The 12,776-nt window shown below is 38.3% G+C and overlaps 2 protein-coding genes and 1 non-coding gene across 4 annotated transcripts; 1 reads left to right on the top strand and 2 right to left on the bottom strand.

Moving 5' to 3' along the window:
• The first annotated feature begins 447 nt into the window (after positions 1 to 447).
• Positions 448 to 2,684, top strand: LOC148867357 (inactive beta-amylase 9-like). Its single transcript, XM_088980952.1, has 3 exons — positions 448 to 882; positions 1,004 to 1,486; positions 1,586 to 2,684. The coding sequence occupies exons 1-3, from the start codon at positions 643 to 645 to the stop codon at positions 2,492 to 2,494; spliced, it is 1,632 nt and encodes a 543-aa protein (XP_088837078.1). The 5' UTR covers positions 448 to 642; the 3' UTR covers positions 2,495 to 2,684.
• A 267-nt stretch (positions 2,685 to 2,951) lies between these two features.
• TRNAK-UUU (transfer RNA lysine (anticodon UUU)) lies at positions 2,952 to 3,024 on the bottom strand. Its single transcript has one exon. It is a non-coding gene; the product is annotated as a tRNA-Lys (tRNA).
• Positions 3,025 to 7,605: 4,581 nt separating this feature from the next.
• On the bottom strand, positions 7,606 to 12,299 carry LOC148867355 (tubby-like F-box protein 3). Of its 2 annotated transcripts, none has more exons than XM_088977913.1 (6): positions 11,020 to 12,299; positions 10,250 to 10,337; positions 9,855 to 9,984; positions 9,593 to 9,772; positions 8,901 to 9,379; positions 7,606 to 8,200 (listed from the first exon to the last, which is right to left on the bottom strand). In XM_088977913.1, the coding sequence occupies exons 1-5, from the start codon at positions 11,365 to 11,367 to the stop codon at positions 8,908 to 8,910; spliced, it is 1,218 nt and encodes a 405-aa protein (XP_088834039.1). In that variant the 5' UTR covers positions 11,368 to 12,299; the 3' UTR covers positions 7,606 to 8,200; positions 8,901 to 8,907. The 2 variants fall into 2 exon arrangements, with proteins under 2 accessions (XP_088834039.1, XP_088834040.1); XM_088977914.1 differs by having other exon boundaries at positions 7,606 to 8,348; positions 11,020 to 12,266.
• Between the last annotated feature and the right edge of the window lie 477 nt (positions 12,300 to 12,776).

Here is a 12,776-nt window from a genome sequence, read left to right as displayed (position 1 = left end):
TGTGCACCTATCCCATTTCTAAAATCTTTATTTTAGAACTTATTGAAAGGGATAAGCATTTAGTGGCACTTTAATGATGTGGTGTCATTTCTCGATTTTACAATCATACATGTATAAAAGGCTTACTTAATAAACGTAAACAAAACCAAACACCTTCAATAATTGAGACAATAAATTAGGAACCCAAACCAATGCACAAATACAAATCCTAAAACCAGAACCGGTCCAATTAGTTCGAATCCATCGAATCAAACCGACCCGTTGACAACCCTAATCCTTTAGCAATACACCCGGTTTAGCAAAAGTGAACTCGGTGGGGCCGTGGGGGCAACGGGATTCATTGTTTTCCCAACTCCATCCTAAGCAGCAGGATAGCAACCACTATTACGATGACACGTGGCATTTCTGATTGGATGATTCCAAAATCCTAACATCGCCTGAAAAAATGCCTCTTTTCTTCCTTGCTCCTCCTATATAACAGATGGTTCGCTTCACACTCTGGCGACCATGAGCAGAGCAGCCACCTGAATACTGAAACGAACGAAGACTCTGATTTCTTCTATTTCCTTTCAGTCTCTTATCTTATCTACCATACTGTTTTCATTTTTTTTTTCCTTCCTTTCCCTCACTTTGTGAATTGAGATGGAGGTTTCAGTAATTGGATGTTCTCAGGTGAAGATCGGAACTACCGATTCACCTTATCGGAAGCTTGGGTTTTTTAGTTCCAAGCAGATTTTCACCAGAAAAAATAAGGTCTGTTTTAATCTTGGTAGAAGATGGACAACAGCTGAAATTCAAGTCTCTCTCAAGGCAACACAACCGGAGGTTTCCGGATTGGAGAAAATTGCCGGAGAGAGAGCGATGCCGAAAGGATCGAAGCTAGTAAGTGCTATTTTTTTCTTTCCTTCTGTTCGTTTTGAATTGCAGAAACTAGGGTCTCGACTTTAATTCATCGGAGAAATCTGTGTGTATCTATTAAAATTAATTACTATTTTTTATGCAGGAGGATGAATTAAGCTTATTTGTTGGGCTTCCTCTGGATGCTGTTTCCCACGGCAACACACTGAACCATGTAAGAGCAATCGGGGCAGGGATGAAGGCTCTGAAGCTCTTGGGGGCAGAAGGGGTCGAATTTTCCATCTGGTGGGGGATAGCCGAGAAGGAAGCCAGAGGAAAGTACGACTGGTCGGGATATCTTGAGCTTGCAGAGATGGTCCGAGACGCGGGTCTCAAGCTTCGCGTGTCTGTCTGCTTCCATGCCGCCAAACAAGCCAAAATTGAACTCCCTGGTTGGGTGTCAAAGATTGGTGAAGCACAACCAGACATCTTCTTCGCCGACAGGTCGGGACGGCGCTACAAAGAGTGTCTGTCGCTGGCGGTGGACGATTTGCCCGTCCTCGACGGGAAGACTCCGGTTCAGGTTTACCAGGAATTCTTGGAGAGCTTCAAATCTTCATTCTCAAACCTCATGGGCTCTACAATCGTGGTAAGCTTCAAATCTTCATTCTCATTCTCGACCCATCACATTTATTTATTTGTTAGAACCGGTTCTTATCAATGGCCGCTTTTTCTGTGATCTCCTCAGGATGTTTCAGTGAGCCTGGGACCGGATGGAGAGCTCCGCTACCCTTCTCGGCCGTCGGCGAGAGGTGGCAAGATTACAGGAGCAGGAGAATTCCAGAGCTACGACAAGAACATGCTAAAGCATCTGCGGGAACACGCCAAGGCGACTGGAAACCCCTTTTGGGGCCTCTCAGGTCCCCATGACGCCCCCAACTACGACCAGTCGTCCTTCGCCAACACCTTCTTCAAGGAGAACGGAGGCTCCTGGGAGACCCCATACGGCGACTTCTTCCTCACCTGGTACTCAACCCAGCTCATGTCCCACGCCGACCGCCTGCTTTCCCTCGCCTCGACCTCATTCTCCGACACCCCTGTAACTCTATCCGGCAGACTCCCACTCCTGCACTCATGGTACAAGACTCGCTCCCACCCCTCCGAGTTGACAGCCGGTTTCTACAACACCGCCAACAGAGATGGTTATGACGCCATAGCCGAACTCTTTGCTAGGAACTCGTGCAGGATGATAGTGCCCGGCATGGACCTCTCCGACGCCCACCAGCCACAGCAATCACTCGCTAGCCCTGAGTCGCTACGTTCGCAGATCATGGGGGCCTGCAGAGAGCATGGGGTAAGAGTCTCCGGGGAGAATTCATCCGTGTCTTTGGCTCCGGGGGGGTTTGAACAGATTAAGAAGAATCTGTGTGGAGAGAATGCGGCGGTGATGGATGGGTTCACTTATCAGAGGATGGGAGCATATTTCTTCTCGCCGGAGCATTTTCCTTGTTTTACGGAGTTTGTCAGGAGTCTCAACCAACCCGGGTTACATTCCGACGACCAGACGGCCATGACGGAGGAAGGGGAGGGAGTTACTACTGTAACTTTATCCAGGGCATCAGAATCGGAGAAGAAGCTCGAGGCGCAAGTCGCCTAGGAAGAAGAAGAATCGGATTATCGTAGATAAGTTATATACGACGACGATAGCTGTAAATGATAGAATAAAAGGGAGAAATAAAGATTATAGATAGAATACTAATAGTATGAGTGTATGAGAAGAGGTTTTATTGTTTATGAGTTTCAGTAAACAGAAAACAAAAATAACGAGATATATGTGTTATTAGTAATTCCCTGCAAACTGGTAATCTCCATGGCCACGTTGTGAAGTTATCGCAAAGCGGAGGGTGAAGGGGAGATGATACCGGAGAGAATCAAGGGTGAAGGGGCAGGAATAATAATTGGGAAAAAAACAGAAATAACATCGACATCCACCGACTGACCAATCGCTATATTGAAAAGTGCTTCGACTATGACAGCTCAAAATACCCACGGACAGAAAAAAAAAAAAACCCAAAATTAATTAAAAACTTTGTAAGAAAAAAAACTTTGAAAAACGCCGTCTGTGGGAATCGAACCCACGACCACGTGGTTAAAAGCCACGCGCTCTACCGGCTGAGCTAAGACGGCTTCGATGATATCTTATGTAAAGTAATATAATTATAATATTATTGCATTCCATAATCCCATATATCCCAATCACATGCCGCTCGTTTGGTGGCATCAAGCTTAGAATTTGGCAGAAGCCAAACATGCAAAGCAGCATATCCCAAATTTTTTCTTCTTTTTTTTTTTATTTTGCAAGTTCTAAATAATGGAATGTCAAGTTTAAACTCAATCCAGTAAAAGAAAGTAAAGCGGCTTAGACTCAATTTTGATGGAGTACAAATATAAATACTTAGAGTGCAAAGCCTTGTATTTTGTATGACATATTTGTATTTGTATTATTTTTAAACTGAGCCTCAAGTTCCATTTGGGAAGAGTGTAAATGCAAATATGTTTAATGCAAAACCCTTTATATGGTATTTCTAAACCTTGTAATTGAATTGTACTTGTATTTTTTTCCGATCCAAAGGGTTATACAATGAGGATAGCCTGTCCCTCAAGCCCGGTGTATAAATACATATAAAATGCCCAAATTGATGCTTAGGCTCGGTTTAGAAAAACAAATACAACTACAGATATGCATAGTATAAATACATACAAAATAATACAAAGCACAAGGTTTTTCACTACAGTATTTTTGCTCTTCGCAAACTGAGACTTGCTTTAACTTAAAAAAAAAAAAAAACTGTAGATATGTTAGGACTCAGGTGGGAACATATATTTAAGATTTGAGAATGATATCATATTCTGTTTCATATCTTGCCTGTGCAAACCAAGAGATCTCAATACAAATACCCTAAGAAATATTTACCAATTAACAACTCCTTTTTTATAGAAAGCTTATTACATGGAGTATAGACTCATTTTCTTTACTCTACTTTAACCCTTATAACTGACTCTTTTTTCTTTTTACTGGAGTATAGACTCATTCAGTCCACAGTGACTATTTGAACACAAGAAACCCAAATATGGTGATAGTGTTAGAGAATGAAAACCTCACCTAATGGCTTAAGCTTTTAGGTTAAACAGTTTTTGAAATAGTATCATAGCTTGTTTGGCCAAATGACCTAGTGTTTGATGCTTGTTGCCCTTATTATAATTAATTAAATTTCAGCAAAATGTATAGATGGATTTGTGCTTATCTATGCTTCAAGCCCAATGGGCTTTTACGTGAGAGAGTGTGTTAGAGAATAGACCTTACCTAATAGTTTAAGCTTTTAGGTTGAACGGTTCCTTAAGAGATAGTTCAGGTTCAAGACCTCATGTCCTTAGAGAGAAGAGAAGGCTCAAATGAGAGCAAACATCTTAGGGGCTTTACATCACTCCTACCATGCTCCTTCCAACCACTTCTTGATTTTCATATCAAAACCCTAAAACCAAAGCTTAAGGAACATGGCAAGAGAAAGTCCACTTGTGTTTCATCACCCATTTCCTTCATCAAACCCAAGTTAGGGTTTGGAAAAATAGTGGCATCAATATGCCATACCGATGACATTTCATTCCCCTTTATCAACTTCATCTCCCATGCAAGTAACTGAAAAACTTAACCAGATATACAAATGAAGGCTGTGGGGGATCTCCATGATGCTTGCTAGTGTTGCCTTTGCTTTGGTCTTTAAGGTTGTGTTTGGAAACAATGCAAATAAGTGTGAATACAAATATGTGTAGTGTAAAACGGTTCATATAAATTGCAAAATTGAATTAGTTTTGCACTAAAAAATTTACCTTCTTAGTAAACAGACTTTTAGCTGTAATGGATACAAATATGAATTCCAATAAAACATATACTTTTTTTTGTCAAAAGTCCACTTGAATACAAATTTACTTCTTTTTTATTTATGTACTTTTACATCTTATTATCAAGGTAAATATGCATTGTTCTATCATCTATCAATGCATAAATGTAATATTGCCAAATACAGGCAAAAGTGAACCAGAGTGCAAATTTACCTTGAATCGGGATTTACACTCCATTTGCATCGTTTCCAAACACAGCCTAAGAAAACCATCTCATCATTGTAACAGGACTACAAGTCCATGTCAAGTAGTAGGAAGCAAAGATACTGAACTACGTGCTATAATTAATGGCCTTCAAGCAGCTAAAAAGAAAGGAATCAAGAAATCTTTCAAAAGATGTGATTTTTTTTTAATTGTATCTTGAGTAGCAATATTTTTTATGTATAAAATGTGTGATTGAATAGGAACAAGTTAAAAAAAAAATTGGAATTTGACGATAGAATAGAATTAAGATGTGGTATAACGTACACTTGGCATGGGCTGAACTCAAGTTCAAAAATAAACCTAATAATTGAACCTGGCATTTTCTATTAATAAGTGGTAAAACCCAACCTGTAAATAGGTTTAGAAATGATATTTAAAATAAACTACAGACTAATCAAAACTCAAAATAGCAATTAGGCCATGTTTGATTCAATTCCCATTCTTTCCCGTTCTTACACAATGCGAAATTTTAAAATGGACAAGAGTGGTAAATTAGGCAGGATGATAAAACGTTACCATGAATCAAACGTTTTTTTTCCTAAAAATGAATTCTTTTCAGACTGCAAGCATCCTATGTAAATGTACTTCTATAAAGGGCTTTTGTAAAAATACTTTGATAAAAGTACTTTCGTATAAGTGCTTTTATAAAAGTATTTATGTAAAAATGCTTTTATAAAAATACTTCCGTAAAAGTGCTTTTATAAAAATACTTATGTAGAAGTATTTTTATAAAAGTACTTCCATAAAAATGCTTTTATATAAATACTTTCATAAAAATATTTTTGTAAAAGTGCTTTCATGTAAAAGTAATTTTATAAAAGTGTCTTCATAAAAATACTTCCACAGTAGTTTGCTAGTAAATATCTATGGTAGTAGTTTTGTAGGTAAAGTTTCCTCAAATGATGAAAATGAACAAGATTGGGCATTATTATTTTTCATGTTGCAGGTTTTTTTGATGAATAAAAAGAGTTGCTTTGCACCAGTTTTCATGCTGCAAGTTACCTCAATTTTTGTGCTACAGGCTGATTTTTCATTCTAAAAAGAATATGATCCATGGCAAAAATTTTGTAACCGAACACTAATATTGTCCATTCTTGTCTAGAATGAACAAGAATTAAAAGAATGAGGCCCAAAGTAATGAACCAAACATGACTTAGATTTCTAGGATTTGTCGCCCAGTATAAAGAAGATTACACTCAAAGGTGTAAATGGAGAAAATTCAAATCAGATCATATACGTACTCCAAACCGATTAAAAAACCAAAGACTTTAATTCAATTTGATATCCAATGGATCTTTAAAAAACAAATGTTATTAGATTGAAATAGTGTTAGAACATGTGTTATATATGTATACAAATAAAAAGTTAACATTATATAATCAAATTTAAATTCTATGGCCTACATCAAAACTAAGTCAAATATCCTCTTTATATACTATGCACATTTAAAAATTTATATTCAATCAATTAATTGAAGAATGCAACTAAGATGCATTGGTTGGATGAGTTTTTCTCTAAAAAATATAACCATCCCTACCCCCTCACATTAATCCCATAATTCTGATTTATGCAGAAACCAAGTCAAAATAGAAAAACTTAGACTCAATTTGAAAAGAATGCAAATATATACAATATAAATACATGCAAAATAATATAAAATACAAGATTTTAGACCTACAAGTTTGTATTTGTACTCCTTGCAAACTGAGCCGCACATTAGATTTAGGAGACGTTCTTTTTTCGGATTTTGAGAGGAGAGAGTTGATCGATGGGATTTTAGTTCACATTAACCAAGAATCCCATGTTCATTTTTCAGATTAATGTGAGGACCAAAGAAAGTTTAATTTCCTAGATACCCATCTCCTATGTGGGTAAGTAACTTTCTCACCTAGGAGGAAAATTACTAACACTTGAATAGAACAAAAATACCACTTTTAATAATAGATTTTTATGACTAAAATGGTCATTACCTTATTTACTTGATGAATAAAAGAACATGGATAAGTGTGCTAACCTGGTTAAGTATTTCCCAGAAAAAAAAAAAAAAAACTTACCCAAATAATTGCATTTACTCAGATAAATAACTATCAAAACACAAACAGGGCCTTAGAGATAATCAGGCTCAAACCCATGACTTCCACAACATCAATATGACACTTAATCACCAATGAGATGTATCCCTCCTTGCCTCAAAATAAAATTGACAAATTCTAAGCTCCAAGGCAAGCCTTAAGCTGAGTCTGAAAGGACTACAAATGCAAATATGTAGAGTGCAAAAACCTTATATTTTGTATTATTTAGTATGCATTTACACTGTACATATTTGTATTTGTACTGCTTCCAAACTCAACGCCACTATTCCTAAACTTGGAACGTAGACATTTTACACTATTACAGAAACGAAAATAAATGAAAAGTGCTCCTATTGGATGACCAATGACGTTAAATGAAACTCATGTACTATAGGTTTTGCCTTACCGTGTTCGAATCTGAATCAGATCTAATTGAGAGAGAATAAAAAGCATCCATTGGATCGAATCAATCATAACTGAATTCAATCCCTGTATAAAAAAAATTCAGCCCAATGAACTAAACAATATAAGCTTTTATATCCGAAATAGACATATATTATTATATTCAAATCATCTGAATTCGGTTCCATTACTTGGAATCTTCTTCAATAAGACTACATGACATCGGACTTCTTCCATGAAACTTCAAATTCACGGATCATCTCGTAAAAAATCCAGATTCGAGACAGATAAGACCAGAAGATAGAAATGAGACATAATATTAACGTCTGGATTATAGTCAGACGATCTTTCCAATCCAATAAGTTGACTCGGAATACCTACAGGGAATACAAAACCATGGCTCAACACCGCCACTTTGATTTTGTCCAGTACACCTCGGACTATAAATCTCAGGCGTTCATGTTTCAGTTTCACAGGATTTGAAAATGATTTGCAGTAACCAAATGCCAGGACATGTATACCTCATCTTCAGAATGGCTGTTATGTACACAAACAATAAAAACAAAAACTATACAACATACAAAACGCAAATTGGCAATTGGAGACCAGTTCCGCCAACCAGTAGCTTTGTATTAAACTTTCTCCAGCAACATCCACACTACTGGTACATACCCAGTGAACTCTGTAATAATGCTCAAGCCCATAATAGATGTTCAAACACTCCACTGCTCCAACACCAAAGGGACAAAATGGTTTTAGTAAAGGGCACACACAATGATGGTTGTATGTAACAGCAAAATTTAAAAAATGATCTGGACCAATTCACAGAGCAGTATCCCTTGCTGCCTTAACAGCTGCCAAGAAAAATTGAACCTATATTGAATTGAATAGGTCAGACACAGCATGATCAAGGTTCACTTGCTGTACATTAACCATCCACTCCACTAATTCACCCATATAAAGGCTAGATGTCAAATGAATATACTAACTAAATCTCTTGGTTCAAATCATTTAACTAGCATACTGTAAATTGCTGGTTAATTACAGTGATGGGGTTCACCCACCACTTTAGCATGGATGGCCTGAATTGATCACCCATACAACTTCAACAGGTAACAGTATCATAGAAAATCAACTTATATGCCAATACCAAACATACCCACTCTATGTTTATTCTCATCGATCCAGACATTTGTGAAATGCCCATTGAATGTATACAAGTTCTATATGGCCGACAAAATAATTCACATCAGTAGTTCAGTGTATCCCCCCCGACGCTCACCCAAAAGGCAACAGACTACTTGACAGTTGACAATGTATAGCAAAATACACCTTGACAAATTGTTGATGCCTAATGTTAACTACGTTGAACTTTTCCATATTTTCAATTGAAAGTTCAATGCATGCAAAGACAGTTTCACACACCTGTTTGTCATTCACAAGCAATCCTGGTGTCAAAGCTGCTGAGACAGATAGCAAATGCCTGGAAAGCGGAAATGGGATACCGGTAATCCATGGTGAATAAATCCTTTCCCACTTTACCAAACTGGAGGAGGACCTTCTCATGCTCTTGTCCTGTTGGTCCATTCTCAGGAGAAGCTACCAGTTGAAAATTCTTCACAGAAGCAACTGTCACACGCCCACGGAAGTTAAGACACCAGCATTGGAGCTGCTCATGCCACCTAGGAGCCTTGTTTTTTAAAACCAATGATCCTTCCTTTGGGGTAGCCAAAGGTCCTGATTGGAAATTCTCTGTGCGGGCTGATTTTGACCTGAAGAATGGAAGTGATGGGAAGGAATCAATGTTGCTAAGTAGGAATTCAGTCTGTGTTGGGGCCACACCTCCTGGTTCAATTGCAGAAGCTGGAATGGAATCCATTATAACCTGCATTCTCCTTGGACCCCTGGAGGTCCCATAACATATAATTAGTGTGGTTGATTTCTGAAAAGCATAGAAACAGGGAAAAATCACTAAAAACTGATAAAGATATAACTCCACAAGTAATCAGTTACTATGCAGACTCAAGAACAGAACATGTTGTGCAGATAAAAAACTGATAATCATCACCCTTTTCAGGAAGAAAATTACAACTAGTTACATAAACTTGTTATCTTACCTAGAACCCAAAACATTCAGCTCATAAGAAATGTGTGCTACAGGATAGTTGCCAGCAGGGATTCTTGGAGAGACCTGTTTCAAACCCACTAAACGAGTGGAGCGGCTTTTTTTAACTCTAGCCCCAGCATGAGGAGGCTGTGCATCGTATATGGTAAATTTGGTCCCCAAAAAGTTGGACCTATTAAGAACAAGATGGTGAATCTCACGCTCACATGAAAGCCAATAATCATTTAACATCAAATATGTCAGCCGGAACATACCTCAACTTCCCAATGTAGGTCCCACTCCCCTTTGACATATCATCAGCATATAAGGAGATGATGTAGTCTGTGCATGTTGGACGTCGACATTTGCGTGCAGCAAGAAGGAACTTGCCATTATCGGTTAGTCCTGCAAGGATAGCAAGTAACAACAAAAAGAAAATTACTACTGAATAAAAGGAAACCAGACAAAACTATGAAAGAGACCTTAATTCCTCCAAATGTCATATTCCACAACAAAAAAGCTTAACTTTTTTTCACTAGTCTAAGTAACCATAACCATAGAATAGTTCTTTTTGGTAAGAGCATTAATACAATTTTCAGGAAAAAAAGTCAAACCAATTCCATCTTAAAGAGTAAATATGATGAACCTAAAGCAGAGATGAAGTGCTCACCTTGAGATAGGCCAAGGTAGAGATGATATGTTTGGGTGGTGCGATTCCGTTTTATAAAACATTGGAGGACGGAGTCTCTAGGGCCAGGCTGCAAATTTGTAATAAAGATTAGGATATTTGTGAATGGATGTAGAAAGTTTTGGTTAAAAAAAATGCACAAAATGCTCGGGAAACTCAGAAGAAAATGTTAAGAATACTACTTTTCTCTTCTCCTACCAATAAAAAAGAATAATAATTTCTCTTCTAGAATTGTTAGACTCTTGTAACCAATTAGTTCATTGCAAGCAGGATGAAATCATCAGTACAACACCACAACCAAGGTTTCAACAGTAACTGGGAGGACAATCTGAAATGAACTATAAAGAAAACCCAAGCTCAGCATACCTTAATAGAACTAAGCAAACAACAGAAGGAAACAGAGAACTCCTAACAGGTTTTCGTTTAAGCCATACATTTGGGGGGGGGGGGGGGGGTACTCAATAGAAGTCCACAAATGGCTCAAAGGGACAGCCGATCCCCTTGAGATTCCTCTCTAATAGAGGTAAAACATAAAACTCCAAGAAGAAAAAATAGAAATTCCTTTCAGATTCTAACAGACCGAATTAACTCGATCAGACAACCCAGCTGCAAAACACTCAACGTCAAGGTGCTAATAATACCAGAGAAATCAAAACACGAATAAGCCCCAAATGCAAGGGAAAACCAGGTACTAAAACCAACATAAGAAGAGTAGAATTCGAATGTGAAGTATAAACGGCAACATCACAAACCTGCTTCAGGGAGATCGGAAATGTCAGCTTGGCGGAAACTTCAGGAGTCTTCACGATCTCTTTTGTGATTTCCCTCCAACTCCTGCAAACCCCAGCACAAGCAACAACGTGTTTCCGAAGGGGCCAGGCACCTTCTGACTCTTCTATCCTCATTAGCACGTCCCTCAGTAGCTCCTGCGGCATGTTAGCCCAACAACTCTGCTTCATGGCGTCGATAAGAACCGAAGAATCCTGAACCACTCGATGTGACCTCGATCTCAACCCATAACCCAGCTTAACTTCAAAACCCTTCCTTGAAATGCTACCGATCTCCCCCTTCATGTCCTGAATAATACTCTTGAGAGACATCACTTGCTTCCCACTTCTTCACAAGTCAAAACAACATTAACAAGACAGCTACGGAATTCCAATCCCTCCAAATCCTTATCGACTCAGGTTGTTTTCAATCCCCCAAGCATTATCCAGAAAAAAACAAAAAGTACCCTTCAGAGCTTACAAACGAGAAACTTACTAATTACACAGAAACAGATAAGAGCGAATCTCCGACGATTAGAAGCGTCAAAATCCTTAAAACAACACTACCTTCAATGGAAATAACAGACTATAATCATAAGCTCTTCTACAAAATGACGAAATCACACGCGCTAATTGCAGAACAGCCTATCAAAGAGCTGATAAAGCAAATAGCCACAACAGAAAGAGGAAGCGCTGTTCGTGGACTCAGCCGCTTAAATCTTCTTCCCAAAGGATCACCGAATTACCTCCGAGATCCATTCCTTGGAAGCTTCAACTTAAGTTGAAAAAGCAACAGATTTAAGGTTATTTACACGACTTAGGTTGAAAAAGCAACAGATTTAAGGTTATTTACACGGATCCGTAAATTCAAAGCATCAAACGAAATCCCAAAATGTAAAGGATAAATTAACCCCAAATACTCTTCACCTTCCTCGAGCTCAAAAGCATCAAATCTGCACACCTAGCTGCAGATTTCTCCACCAAATAACACAAAAGAAACAGAAAAAAAAAAGAGGGAAAACCCAGCTCTCTTTTGTGGAAAATTTTCCGTAACAGTCAGAAGTCTTTATGTTCACGGCTAGATTGCAAAAAGTAGCGAGAGAGAGAGAGAGAGAGAGAGAGAGAGAGAGAGAGAGAGAGATTAGGGTTTGTTTCTGCAAATCGACCTGTCAGTTCCCTTTGGATCGGCCGCGACGGATAATATCATGATGCAGATGGATCTCTATGGCCTTATCCTAATATAAAATTGATCTGCTTTATTAATTATTTGTTTATTTACTATATTTAGCAATTAATAATTTCCAACGCGAAACCGATATTTTATGCTGAATGTCAAAAATACCCTTCTGGTATTTTACTTTTTACGGAGTCCAAGAGAGAGAAAGAGAGACTGACGAGAGTGAGCGAGAGAGAGAGGGCGCTGACCGCTGACTCGCCGAGGGCTTTATTTAGGTCATAAGTAATCCAAACAAATCAATGAAAATCTGATCTAAATTCTTATGCCTCAGTGGGCAGAATTGGTAATTTGGGCATAAGCATTCAAGTAACATGGAATCATGGATAATAAGACAATTGACACTCCACAGACATTAAAGCTTCTCCACTCACTTTGATGGAAAATCTTGTCCACGTGCCAAATTTTAGGGATTGGTCTCTGAAATATCTCACTGGAGAGTAGAATCAGATGTTGAAAGTCATCATCATGCTTAACAGGTTGATAGTGGATGGTAGCTTGGAGGATT

Source organism: Nelumbo lutea, chromosome 3, assembly GCF_056320005.1.
Source record: "Nelumbo lutea isolate HS-2025 chromosome 3, American lotus-T2T, whole genome shotgun sequence".
Classification (NCBI taxonomy): Eukaryota; Viridiplantae; Streptophyta; class Magnoliopsida; order Proteales; family Nelumbonaceae; genus Nelumbo; species Nelumbo lutea.
This window is presented reverse-complemented; position numbering and strand designations above follow the sequence as displayed.

Bases quoted from the DNA above. Each gene is read 5' to 3' on its own strand.
- LOC148867357 (XM_088980952.1), top strand. From the start codon at position 643: ATGGAGGTTTCAGTAATTGGATGTTCTCAGGTGAAGATCGGAACTACC. The intron at 883-1,003 runs GTAAGTGCTATT...TTTTTTATGCAG, and splicing joins TGCCGAAAGGATCGAAGCTA to GAGGATGAATTAAGCTTATT. The intron at 1,487-1,585 runs GTAAGCTTCAAA...TGATCTCCTCAG, and splicing joins TCATGGGCTCTACAATCGTG to GATGTTTCAGTGAGCCTGGG.
- LOC148867355 (XM_088977913.1), bottom strand. From the start codon at position 11,367: ATGTCTCTCAAGAGTATTATTCAGGACATGAAGGGGGAGATCGGTAGC. The intron at 10,338-11,019 runs GTTTGTGATGTT...ACAAATTTGCAG, and splicing joins TTCCGATCTCCCTGAAGCAG to CCTGGCCCTAGAGACTCCGT. The intron at 9,985-10,249 runs GTGAGCACTTCA...CTATCCTTGCAG, and splicing joins CTACCTTGGCCTATCTCAAG to GACTAACCGATAATGGCAAG.